A 14133-nucleotide genomic window follows, 5' to 3' on the forward strand; every position below is an offset into this window, starting at 1 on the left:
CCCCCCCATATCCTCCTATCTCCATTTTCACCTTAAAAAAAAGCACCGTACTGTATATATATATTATGATTATACCAGATTTTTTTTTTTACTGTGAATGTTTTTGTGCTGCACCCCCCATCCTATTCAGTAGTTTTATTGGTTGCTCTCATGTGGAATGTTTGTGCTGAGCCAATCGAATGTTGTGTTTACATTAAAGCCACACTTTTCCTAACTACTCCCCCCCGTCTTCGTGGTCTGAGTCTGATTGCGCCCGGAGAAGGTAAGAGACGGCTGGCTGGCTGGCTGGCTGATATAAAAAAGAAAAAAAAGAGAGAGAGAGAGAGAAAAAAAACCACACAATTGCAGCGTTGTCCTCTCAGCAGAACTTTAAACACACACTGACCTGCTTTATCCGAGCAGAGAATTCAGGTTAGACCAGAAAATTAGGCTGAATATTATGAGAATGGACCCGTTTTTTAATGCTTCACTGCCCGGTGAGCACAGCTTTGTGTTTAGTGTCAGGAATATGTATTAAAGATTGGGAACAGGTCTTGCATGGCAATAGGGGCCAGCACTTCGCGAAATGTGGCGGATGGCAGGGATCAGGAGCGTCGCACAGCGGCTCTCAATTTATTAGGTTAAAAGTGTTCCATCATCACAGACAAGGAGCTATTCATATATTGAATGACTAGGCTGGATCAGCTGTCTGACCTGCTTCTGTCAGTTTAATGGGTATGATGTTCATTACTGCTCTGTTTCACCGACAGCCCCACAGCTCCGCTCCTCGGTCCCAGCGTGTCCTCGATTTCTCGGAGCCAGTTACAGGTTAAAAAGGCTCCAACTCCCACTGCGAGACGATTAAACACTTAAAAGACGTTTAATTACACATTCAAGAGAAGATTCTCATATTTTTTTTTTTTTACAGTCGTGAACTCGTCAATTAGTCGCTCGCTCCTGTCACGTAACCACAAACCGTGGCGCTTAAAAGCTGCACTGGCATTAGACATTAGGGGTGGAGCAGGAGGCCGAGTCTGAAAACTCTGGATGCTGAAATCTCCGGGAAGAGCAAACAAGCATTTTTTTTTTTGTTTCCGACAAAAAAAAAAAAAAGAGATAGATAGAGAGAGAAAAGAAGAAGAAATCCCCGGCCATTTGCCTTTGCCCTGCCCACGTCCATTTACAGGAACATGGATTAAACCTGGATTGTGCAGAGCTCTTTAGCGAAAAGCATCATGAGGTGGGTTACTGCACGGCAGTCACTGAGAACCGGAGCGCTCGTCCGTCCGTCCGTCCGTCGCCACAGTTCATGAGTTACAGTCTCAGCCTCTTGATGTCTTCGCTCCTGAAGTCGATGCGCAGCGCGAGGACCTGACGCACCTCCGCCGGGGTCAACCGCCACGTCAGCGGACCAGAGTTTGGCCCCCAGTAGTCCAAGATCTCAGTTACCTGCAGTAACGGAAAAAGTACAAGTGAGAAAAACAACCTGGAATAAACCAAGCAGAAAAAAAAAACCATTATACAAACAATTATCCTGAATTACTGCTGAAGATTGTTAATTTGTTTGATGGTCAGTGTCTACAAATCCCAACAGCACCTGAGGTTGTGGAGCTATTTTGCCATTTTTATATGAGTTTAAGTGTAATATTTTATAAAAATGCACCATATTTCAACAGCTGTAATTACAGACATGTTTGAATTGACGTAGTGGAGCAGGAAGTGTGCAACATATCCAGGTATAAAATAGTATTAAGCAATAGAAAAAGCATGCACGTCCCCAAGTCTAAACGCTGGGCGGCCGGACAACAAAAGTAAATCATAGGAAAAAGGAAACAGCTCCAGGGCAATAATGTATTATCACCGAAACAAGGGAGTAACGTTTCGGGCCAGAAACTAGTCTGAGGAATGGTTTCTGACCCGAAACGTTACTCCCTTGTTTCTGTGATAATAAATTATTGCTCTGGAGCTGTTGTTGGTGTGCGGACTTTCCTTTTACCTATGAAATAGTATTAAATAAAAAAATTCAAAGATATTGCAAAGCTGTGATTGAGTACGTCTGATTCAAACTGTCATAAAGAAAAGAAAAAAAGGTATAAGATGTTCTGAGTTACCCGCTCCAGGTTGAGGATGGTGGCCATCTGTGTGAGACGAGCGAACTTGTCCCTGATGGTCCAGGTGGTCACGGTGGTGAGATACGCCACAAGAGACCGAAGCTCTTTATCGAACTGCAGCCCTCCGAGCTGCAACAGAACAGGCAACACGGTTCATTACAACAACAGCAACAACAGCGACAACGAGAAAAAGAAAATGGTGACGTGTGATGTACACACAGCAATGTTTTATTCAAGACTTCATGTTGACGTTTGAGGAGAATCTATTTGAGGGTTTTCTGCAGAAACACGCAGCTCAGAATAGGAGCTGCTGCTACGGCGCTGAGAGGGAAAGCATCCTGTTCTGTTCTGCAGGCCTTCCTGGACTCATTAATAAATCATGGCTGGAGGCTTTTCATCATGTGTGTCAGTGATGTGATGTGATGTGATGATGCGCAGGGAGCTCGGTGCCATCTTGTGGCTGAGCTCAGCTCCTCACCCTGCTGAACGAGCATTTGAGCACCGTCTTCTCCATCTCGATGGATATCAGGCTGGTCATCAGGCTGGTCAGCGTGTCGTAGATGACGGGAGAGAGCGCCGTCTGGTGAAGCAGAGGAGCAACAAGAGGAAAGGGTATTAGAAAAAAAGAGCAAGAAAGGAAAGACGATATGCTCTGCAAATACAGATGACGATACCTTGAACTCTGCCATGAGCTGCTCCAAGTTAACGATGACCTGCTGCACCCACGGATCATTAGCTTCATAATCATTAAACTCCTCCTGTCGGGGGCAGACAAAGGAGTTACAGTCGGATGTTTTATCGACCTCTGGTTTATTTCCGTGTGCTGTTCTGGGACCATTACCTCCTCTATGTTATGTGAAATAGCCAGAAAGCTGCTGATCCACGGTTTGACCTGAGGCTTTACGGCCGTTGTGTTCAACTCGGTCAGACCCTCCTGGGGAACAAAACCACGTCAGAGAATCAAACACAGTCTTCGTGCCATGAGTGGAGCAGACGCACATTTACGACAAGCGCTTAGTGGGAAAACATTATTGGAAACAAAATTCAGATGTTTTTTTTTTTCCTTTTCCAATGAAAAAAATAACAGAATCACTGTCTGAAGGCCGATAATTATTAACAGACTCCAACAAAGAGGAACTGTGCCTCCTCCTGTCCTGTGACTTTCCTGGTAAATAAATGTCAAATAACTTAAAATTTATCTCCACAGGTGACGCTAGAGAGGCGGCACACATTTTCCCCCATTTTTTTTTTTAGCATCTATTGCTCTCTTTGTGTGTGTTTGTGTCCAACCTGTAAAAGATCCTTGAATTTTGTGGATGTATTGACGAGGTCGGACAAGCAGCTCTCTATCTTGGCCTGGTCACCGGAGCCGCCGCCCTGACTGAACAACTTGGAGCAGTCGTTCTACAGAGAGAAAACAAAACAAACAGATAAATAAAAAGTAAGTTCCTTTGCAATGAGATATGAACTACAAAAGATGTAATGGATTAAAAAAAAAAAAAAAAGAGGCCGAGTGTTGGTATAGGTGTGAGACTCACCTCCAGATTTCTCTTTAGAGTTGTGATATTCTCACTACACACCTCCACGTTGTTCAGAGTCACCTAAAACAGAAGGAAAAAAAACTGCGTGAATGAATTCTTACAGACAGTTTCATTGGATTAAAATCTGCTTTCGGCTCGAGGATAAGAAAACTGATGCAACCTCACAGTTCATCCCAGTAATTAGCGATATTCTCTGCCTGGCTGCAATTATCAGTGGAAAGATTTTAGACTTTTTATAGCGGCGGAGAACTGGCTGGGACGCTGAGACTGATGCAACTGACTCCCCACCGCCGCCATGATTTTCAGCAGCAGCAGCAGCAACACAGAAATCTTGTCCTATTTCTACAACTCCCATCTCCACTGGTAATTTAGTTTCGTCTTTAAAATATTTATGCCCTCTGCCCTAGAAGCCACTCACTCTGCATTAATAACGGTAATGCTTGTTTTACACGTCCCATATTTAAAATCTTGAATAAAATGAGTAAGATGTTAATAATTGTAGCAACTACGACTCATTTCCTTCATAATCAGTAGCAAACTGCGTAGGATTATCTTGGATATATCCTAGTAATTTAATTTAAGGCTAAATGTCGACTCACTTATTCACACATTTCTGACGGTCCAAACAAAACATGAACTGGTTCAATAATCTCAAAAACTGCATTATGAACTCTTTGTAAAGAAGATGTTCAAGCTTTTCTGGCTTCAGGTTGTCCCCTGCTCCACTGCTCCACTGAAATAAAAGAGTCATCGGATCCTAAACTAAATAAACTTGAATCTAAAAAGAGGCATGTTGGACATTTTCAGCTGCGATATTGTTTTCTCTGTCACAAAGAAGCTGCCTCTCGTCAAACCTGGGTAACAGAGGAAGACTAATTGCTAAAGGTCTCTGGAGACTCAATGAAGTCGGAGGTTTGTGTAAAATATAATCCTGGTTTTGAGAAGGTAAATCTGACTTTTGAGCGTGTCTTGATTTCACTTTATCTTTTGACAAACAGGTTAAAAGGTTTTTGAAGTAGTGCTTCCTTCAGCTGAGAGCCACTTTAAAAATTAAAGCGCTACTTTGGTTACTTAAATTAGAGGCAGGTCATTCATGCATTTTATCCCTCACTTAAATTCCTGCTGCGCCTTGAACAAACCCTACGTGAAAACCTGAGAGCTGAAGAAGCACGGTCCAGAGAAGAGCCCGCGTTAACACATTTTGACACACTGCTGTCTGTCAAACTCTGAGTGAAACATCACAGCACAGACCGCGGTGAATGAGGGATTCCTGCTGTTCAAGACTTTGGTAGGCATTTTAGTTTTTCCAATGGTTCCTGAACATGTCACTGTTGATTTATGAACAGTGTAGAAGGTAATAAAAAACATTTTATGTGCTTGACAAAGTCTTCGGAGCTGAAATGATGCAACAAAAAACCATGACAACTATCAGACCTAATGACCCTACACAGTTTACAGTATGTTTTTTTTTTTTTAGTTCAATCAATCTATCAAACTTTATTTGTAGAGCACTTTTCATACAGGAAGCAGCTCAAAGTGTTTTACATGATAAAAAATAATAAAAACAGAGAGGACATTTACACTCATTGACATACACACACACCCAAACATTAAAACACTGAGGAAACGCTATCTTACCCTCGACAATTTGTACTTTGCAGTGGGGAAAACACTTGAGAGTGGATAAAAACTAAGATAAAATATGTAAATGGCATAAAATAAAATAAAAATAAATAGATAAAATCAAATATAAGTGTAATATATAAATAATTCAAAGGAATAAAAAGTGGCGATACGACATAAAATCAAAGTTTAGCTCTAATAAAACAATAGTTGTGTCCAGAAGCCTTGAATCGCTGCTGTTTGTCTTTACAACATCGTAACATGGAGGTTCAAGTGTGTGTGTGTATATGTTGTGTGTGTAACTGTGCGTGCATCTTACCAGAAACGCAGCCTTGGCGTGTTCGGCGCTCTCGATGCCCAGCGTGTTGAACTTGCCCTGTTGTAAGCTGCTCTGCATCAGACTGACCGCGCTGCTGACGCCACGCTGGATGTCCTGGAGCGTCGTCGCTGGGAAGCCCTGACGCAGCTTGTTGTACAACACCTCCCTGACACGGACGGAAGAGACGTTTACATGCATGAGATGTAAAAAATAAAATAAAATAAATAAAAAAGATCGAATATGTACGACCGAGTATTAGGGCCACATTGACAAAAACTTTTTTTTTCACAGACTTCGAGTATAAAGTCATAGTTTTACGGGAAAAAAAATCATAATATTTTAACCTGTTGTTTTAGAGGAGGAAAGTTGTTAAAGGGATAGTTCAACATTTTGGCAAAGTGGTCCACTGCCATAATCCCTATAGTCATAACAGGTTTGTTACCTTTATTTGTCGGTGCAAGCTGTTTTTAGAACGGTGGAGCAGAGCCGTGAGCTGCTCAGAGCTACGCTACGGAGGCTCATGGGATTTCTTGGTTTCCCTCATCAAACTCATCAAATACACAATCCAACAACTCCAAAACGCTCTCATGGACAAGTTGTGACCTGCACATTCACCACACTATGAGATAATAACAGAACGCTACCAGACACAGTTGTTTTAGAGGTAAATGCAGAGACTGCTTGCTGGAAAACTGCCCCCGACGGGAACGCGCATCAGCGGTTTTGCATGAATTTACCTCAGAACCAGAACAGGCCCTAGTGTATCCGCTTAATGGTACAATTTCGACTTTTTTCTAATAAATTTACGACTTTTTTACTTCATAAAATTGCCACTTTTTTCTCATAATGTTATGACTTTATTCTCAAAGTCTGTGAAAACATTTTTTTCCTCAATGTGCCGCCAATACTCTACTACTAAATACGTCAACAGGACAGTGACAGCGACACCTGAAGTCCGACTCCAGCACAGAGTTGGCGTGGTTGATCATGGCACACAGGCAGTCGATGCTGGAGCTGGACAACGCTCTGCTGATGCACTTCTTCACAATGTAGAAACAATCGTCCACCATGCTGGAGGTCAGCTGACCCTTCTCATATGTGTCCATGGCTACAGCCTGGGGATGAATAAAATATTATTATTTCATTATAATGAATACTTCGATACATTCTGATAAGTGAGCATTACATCTAACGTGGGATATACAACAATCAATGGACTTCATTCATAATATTGCAACTATTTTTAGCTGTTATCTCTGTGTTAAAATTAGTTTTTACAAGGATCACATGGTTATTTCTCTGTCAAACCTGGTATTTATCAAGTGTATATTCTCATTTACTCACAGAGCTTTATATTTGCACTAGTTTTTCCACATTTATTGGAGGATAATATATCTATATCTATATCTAAAATATATACATCCCTATATTTGCATTAGTAAACAACTCCTAAATTAGTCCTCTCTATGAACATTAAAGGAAAAAGATTCATATTCATATGCATCCTTCCTTATTTTCCTCTAATACATTATGCCTGGGGCGCCGCATGGCTCAGTGGGTTGAGCTGGCGCCCCATATGCAGAGGCTACAGTCCTCGCTGCAGCCGGCCCTAGTTCGAATCCTGTATCAGGTGGCCCTTTGCTGTATGTCATTCCCCCTCTCTTTGCCTCCCCATTTCCTGTCTCTCTAAACTACTTCATCAATTAAAGGCAAAAAGCCCAAAAAATACACTTTAAAAAAACAAAACCTAGTGCCTACATTACCCACAATGCAACTCAGTCCCCATCAACTGGAGTGTTACTACTGTAGCAGCAAATTTCAAAGTTTTGTGCAGAACCCACTGGAGCCACTAAAAGATTTATCAACACTTATTTCCAAATGTGGAGCAGTAATTCCCCAAACAACTGTGAACAGAATCTGATGTGTTATTTTATCAAATACTAAATTATAGAAATGTGAAGAGAAGTTATTTACCTTGTTGACGGACTCCCTCATGTAGTATTCCTCCATGGGAATGTAGTAACCAATCAGCTCCTGCATGGTCGTGCTCAGCAGACAGTGTTTCAGCAGCTTCTCCACGTTCTGCTGATGCTCTAAAAATATAGGACAACAATCAGATAGGCCTTTTGGTGCTCTTGTTCCCCGTTTTTGCTAGTTTATTTAGCCTATTTTTAAAATATTATGGTCATCATATCACTTTTATCTGTCATATATTTAATGAACTTAATATTGTTATCTCCTTATCTGTTCTTACCTGTCCAGGGACTACAGGTGGAAATTAGCAAATGTTGCTACAACCTGGCTCCAGGTTTTTGTGCATTGTCCCTGTTTTAAATAAATAAATTCCTATTCCTATTCCAGCGCCATCTGTCAAAAAAGCATCTTTGTGTACTTCATCACATGTTTATATAAAAAACGTACCCTGCGTGATGCTCTGAGCGTCTCCAACTTCAAAGTCGGCCATCATGCGACGGCGTAGGAAGCGCAGGTAGAGCTCGGAGCGAGCGTTCATCAGGGTCACTTCTGCCAAAACAGGATCCAGTTCCCTGTTCGTGTAAAAAAAAACAGAAGTGTAAATACCGATACAGTACAAACAAAAACAGAGGGGAACGCAGCATGTTGATGAAAAAAATACCTGGGCTCAATCCGCTCCCCTGGCACGCTCTTCATCATGCTGCCCTGAACGATCTGAAACTACAGGACGGACCAGAGGTCAGAGGTCAGAGGTCAGAGCGAGAGCAGGTCGACAGTAAAAACAATCATGTCCTGCAGCTCAGGGTCCTCAGCTCCTCGTGTGTGGACGAGCGACTCGGGCTCAGATTAAAGAGGCGCTGCAGAGCCACAGACAGGTGGTTAACACAAACCATCAGGACTGCGGCCCGCAGACTCTCCAGCTGCCTCCTCACCTGGCAGCTGGAAACAGACAGGTGGTGGGAGGGGGGAGAGGGGTGTCATCTCTACTTGATGGATTAAAGAGAGATTGTTTTGCTACATAAAAACAAATCCTCAAGCTTCAACAATAGGCCATTACCCAATCATAAATTAAAAGCAGACACAGTGGTTCCCCTCCTTTGATGAAGGTTTGCAAGGTATGAGTATGAATGGTATGAATTCCCTGAAAATATTAAATGGTGTAACCACAAAATAATGATAAATAGTAATTATCCACCTACAGTTTAATGTTAAAAATGTATATTTTCTTCTGAAAACATTAAATTGAAATAGATTTTTGCTGTATTTCTATATTTCAATTTTAATCTATTTTGACAATACTGAGCAGGACATATCCTAAAAACATCGCTTTCTTCAAAATAATGTTTCAGATTAAGTAAAAACTGTCAAGAAACATAGTGTTGCATTGCAAAGATTATTTATATTTATTCCACATTTGAGCTTCAGATTTATTTTCCTATACAGTATATATAGTAAGATTTGACTTGCATTAAGTCATTGACCCTTATAACAGGATGCAGATATAAATCTTACTTCAGACAAGAACGTGCGGGTTATTGGAAACTCTGTGACTTGTTGATGTGATTTAAATCCCTAGCCAGTCCAAAATTAGCTGCAGACAAAAGCACATCAACGTCACAAACATTTTCTGACTGTTAAAATGGAGCAAGAACACACAGCATTTAATCTGACCTTAAAATAGGAATTTGCCATTTGAACTCTAAAACTTATTAAATGACTAACTGCAGATCACTTTGCTGTTTGTGCAATTAAAAGCTGCTTTTTGGGAGATTTTAGTTCAGCAGGCTCATGGCGATATCTCTAACACTATAAATTAACACTGGTCCAAGTGTGGAAGCAGTAAAAACACAAATTCAAACCAGTAACACTCATTTAATACGTCTTAAAACTAATTTTTACTCCTTGGCTTTTAATACAGCATGAGAGCTGTGTGGTCTGTCTGTTTGTCTTCTATTGTATTTTTATATTTCTTAGTGTTTTATCTGATCTTATGTGTTTCTTAGTGCTTTTATATGCTTTAAATTCACTGTATTTTACCTTTAACTTTATTTATTTTACTGTTTTGTATCTGTATCTAAACGTGCTATATAAACAAAGTGGATTGGATTGGATATAATACACTAGATTTCCTTTTATCTTTAGACCAGGTTGTGTTTGTAATTCGTACCTTGTTGTGGTATCCTCTCTGCTGGATGAACTTGTCGACTATTTTCTGGGTCTGTCGGTCACATTCCTGCTGCAGATGAGTGATGAGCGTGTACAGATGACCGGGGCCGTAATACGTCTCGACTATAGGCTGATGCGTCTCTACGACACGGGCGATACCTGTAAACACAATTAGCGGTGTATTAGTGACATCTAAACAACACCAGGAAAACAAAATGTAGAGCTGCAGACACACAGTAAGTGACAGTAACGGTCTTGTGCTCTCACCTTCCAGCAGCAGCGTTAGTGTGTCAGCAAATATCATCGGTGCTCTCTTCTCACCCAGGTCTCCTCCTGTAGCTAAAATCAGGTTCTCCTCCGCTTTGGAGGCAAGCTGTGTGAGCGAGTGTGAAGAACAGAGACAGAAAAATAACTGATACTGTAGTGTAACATGTCAGTGACTGTATCTGAATAAAAAAACAACGATTTATTCTTCATATCTTTGTTAAGACCAAAACAAAGCGCTTTCTTGTGATATTTAAAGACCAGATAGATACAAGATGAGAATATTAACAAATTTCAGCATTTAGCTGACCCTTGAAATACAAAATGCAGAGGCTATATGTTTATATACAGAGGCTGCAGTCCTCATCACAGTTGGCCCTGGTTCGAATCCCCCAGTGTGCCCTATGCTACGTGTCATTCCCCCTCTCTCTTCATGTCTTTCTCTACTGTCCTGTCAATTAAAAGCAAAAATCCCTCCCCCCAATTTTTTTTTTAAATAAATAAAAAACACCATAAATATCCATCATAAACTGGAAATTGTAATCTTAAATTTACAAGCAATAATAGACAGTGAGGGATGCACACATTTTACAAGCAAATCCAGTATCTCTACTTCGTCTTCATTTAAGCAACCAGGGAATACAACTCTCTTCTCACTCAATAAATGATTCATGATAAAATGAAAAAGCCCTGCTGCTGCATACAAAAACATTTACCCATGGCCTGAATTTCAACAGAATTTTCATTACTTTAGTTTTTTGTTTTTTTAAAATACATAATAAAAAACAAACAAACAAACAAGTTTACATAAAACCTAAGTGGTAACAGGAGAGCAGAAAGAACAGAAACGAATTATAACTGGCAACCGTCTCACCATAAACCCTCCCAACGTCTTGTGCAGTTTACTACTGACCTGGCTGCAGAGATATTGACCGAAGCGTGCGAGTCCCTGCTGGTGGAGGCCCAACAGAGGGAAGATCTTGAAAAACCTTTCCACCTGGGCGAGGTCGACTGCAGCCACGGCTTCGTCGAGCTTCTCAGCAACGATAACCTTCAGTTTCTGCTCGGCCTCCTGCAGCATGACCAAACTGGCGTCCACGGCACTGCCTGTGCAGACATCACACAGTGTTATTATGATATCCATCTAGTCGTGGCGAAACATGCACAAGCACAGGAATACATTCACAGGAACACGTACTGTGCAGTGAAACAAGTTAACAGGCTCATATTCATTATGATAATGTCTTTGGTGGATTGTTTTGGCCAATAAGAAAGTCTGGTCACATTATTTTCTTTCTATCAACTTCCACAACCAGACCAAGAGCTGACAAATTCAAAGTGAAAATCAAATAAAAACATTGAAAACCAAACACGACTGTGACACTTCTACACTGCAGAGTAAGAGCGTACACCGAGCAATGCGCTTTGACAGGAAGGTAGGGGCTTCGTACTTTCTTCTCCCTGCCTGCTCAGCTCAATAACTGACTGGTCCAGAGAAAGGTATCGATGGATGTGAGCAGCAGCCTGTTCAAAATCTTCGTTTCGCAGGGCTGTCTGCACGCCGTCCGTGCAGAACTTCAGATCGAGGATATCGTCAGCGCGCTGGATGACGTTATACAGTCGGGTCTGCAAAAAAAACAAAAATAAAACATGTGGTTCAATATGTCCTTCCTTTTGAAACTGTTTTAAAACATTTTATTTTTACAATCTAGGATCATTTGTAAGGTTGTAGTTTGTGGTGTTGTATCAGCAGCTGCTTGAAAAAATCAAAACATTGCACAGGACTGCATTATACAGTTTATTACGCAGATTAATGTGACAGTGTTTCAATAAATGAGACATCAAGTAGGAAACTGTTTTAGAGTGGTGTAGATCAATGAAGGTATACCATATAAAAGAAGTGAATGTCACCATCACTTCTATCAGTCCACATAGTGAAGTAAACTCTCCTCTGTTAGTGAAAAAAAGTGATTTAACATAATGAGTGTGTGTTTTTACCTTTGCCAGGTCTAGCTGTCTGACTTTGCGGCTCACGTTTTCAGCCAGGCTGCAGGTAAACGTGATCATGCCCGACAGCTGACTGGCGTCTCCTCCAATCAGCTGTAGGTTGGGCCTGAGGAGCAAAGAGTCACACACATTTGGCACAACTCAACACAAACCATTTGTAAAGATTGTTTAAAGAAAGAGTTTAACCCCAAATCAGACCATCATCATCATCATCATTCATTGTGTCTGGACAAACTGTACCCCATCCTCTGCAGTGCCAGCATCTTTGTGTGAATGGTCCCCTCCTGCCCCACCAGTCTGTCCAGCTCAGCTTCCACTTCTTTCTGTTGTGAGCAGAAAACAAAACATTAAATCCATCTTTAAAAAGCCTTTAAAACAGATATTGTATGTAACTGGAAAATAACTAATCTTGGCAGTAAAACTGATAAATCTCTATATCTCTCTAAAATATTACGCAACCAGTTAATTATTATGATAAGGAAACTGTATCAACACTAAGAGTAAACCTGAAAAAATGTCCCTACGAGTGCTGAACTATTATGTGGTTTTCATTATTACTCATTACTCAAATGTGAGCATTTTACTGTTGCAGTTAGGTGAAGTGGAGCGCACCGTTTACCATTTTACACATGACTGCTAATAATTATTATTTTCTTCATTACCCAGGTTATTATTTGGTTTTCAAAAAGATGTTTTAAAATAACGAGAAGCTGTTACTACAGTTACCAGTTGTCTGTCCAAGATACATGTAAGTTATTAAAAGGAAAAACAGCAAATCCTCACATCTGAGAACCATGATTACTTGACTTGACTTATGAATTGCCTCTCATCTGACTATACCTACTTTTCTGTAAGATTTTCATGTGTGTTTGTGCTATATGCAAACTAATTAATAAACAAAGCTGTCAGGTAAATAAAGTCAAATAAAGAAGGATGAAGTGGTGTGAACTGGATGTACTTCAGCAAAGTAAACCGGTGCCTGAATAATATCTGTTAGCCTATGTATCCCTCCACTATTTTGCTGTCAAATATTTCCTTAACAAAATAAAAACTGTATTTAATCCTAAAAAGGACAGATTTACACTCAAAGAAGAGCTACATCATCCTATATCCTGCTCTACACTGCTTTGTATTTGACAGGTGTTGTGGGATATTTTGCACCCAGGCAATTTGATGTCACTCCTAGTTTCCGCATTGCCTTCGGGACAGTGAACAGTAATCTAGACCTTACCTACAAAGACAAATCGTTAGCTTAGTTGTTTATCTCTCATTTTCAACACTATTTTTTGTTGAAGATGACTTGTTTTTCTTTCAGTCGTGTTGTTTTCCGGGTGTTTACGTGGAGGCAAGATGATCGCGAGAGTAACCGTTTGTGTTAAAACGTCAGTCAGTCAGTCACAACCACCACAAACAAACCGCCGCTAACAGTCGCTTGCTACGAACCTCCTCGGTGCAGAGCTGCTGGTAAACCCTCTCCAGGTCCTCCAGCTCCGTCAGGCCGGAGATGGTCTCCATACTGACGGAGGAGGAGGAGGAGGAGGACGCCGCCGAGCCCGAGTCGCATCTCCGAGCTGCCACGGGTCCAGTGTCTGCCATCTTCCGCCACCGACACAACGGTCACTGACGAGTCAAGGAGGAGGGAGGAACAGAGTCTTCCGGTGCGATTGTCTCCCTCGGTTTAGTCTGTCAGGAAGCGCTTCTCGTGAGTAATATGGACTAGCATCTTTTTTTGTCTTTTAATATTAGTGAATTTGGGTGAAACATTGTTTTCGAGCATAGAAGGAAAAACTACAACATGTGGCTGGTGGTGACAGCGCAAATGCTGTACCTTAGAAGTCAAACCTCTGGGCAAAAAAATACTCGATATATGAGCATGCGCAGTACGTTTTGGTACTTAAAACGCCATATAAACATTGATGCAGTTCTTTCATATAAAAAACTACTGTCTGTCTACAATAAGATTAATTTCTAATGTGAGTGCGTCCACTGTTGGTTCACAAGTATTTCAAATTGTTATGTATGTCTTGATGGTGTCTTAGTGTGTAAATGGGGATGGAAATCTAAAAGCTATGCTTCGTCCATCCCCCTTTCAGGCCAAGTGTTGTTGTTTTTTGTGTTGTTGCTGTCTTGGTATGTTGATGTGTGAGTT

General features: G+C 41.0%; 1 protein-coding gene across 1 annotated transcript; it reads right to left on the reverse strand.

The window, feature by feature from the left end:
- Positions 1-595: 595 nt before the first annotated feature.
- Positions 596-13597, reverse strand: cog4 (component of oligomeric golgi complex 4). Its single transcript, XM_085762303.1, has 19 exons — positions 13428-13597; positions 12225-12307; positions 11976-12090; positions 11429-11603; positions 10891-11084; positions 9981-10086; positions 9715-9872; positions 8209-8267; positions 7995-8119; positions 7548-7666; positions 6522-6688; positions 5574-5739; positions 3629-3691; positions 3381-3494; positions 2932-3024; positions 2765-2848; positions 2569-2670; positions 2091-2219; positions 596-1428 (listed from the first exon to the last, which is right to left on the reverse strand). Exons 1-19 carry the CDS (start codon positions 13578-13580, stop codon positions 1294-1296), a joined length of 2340 nt encoding a protein of 779 aa, XP_085618429.1. The 5' UTR covers positions 13581-13597; the 3' UTR covers positions 596-1293.
- Positions 13598-14133: the final 536 nt, after the last annotated feature.

The sequence above is a fragment of the Trachurus japonicus genome, chromosome 3 (genome assembly GCF_045865225.1).
Source record: "Trachurus japonicus isolate A0001 chromosome 3, Traja_1.0".
NCBI lineage: Eukaryota > Metazoa > Chordata > Actinopteri > Carangiformes > Carangidae > Trachurus > Trachurus japonicus.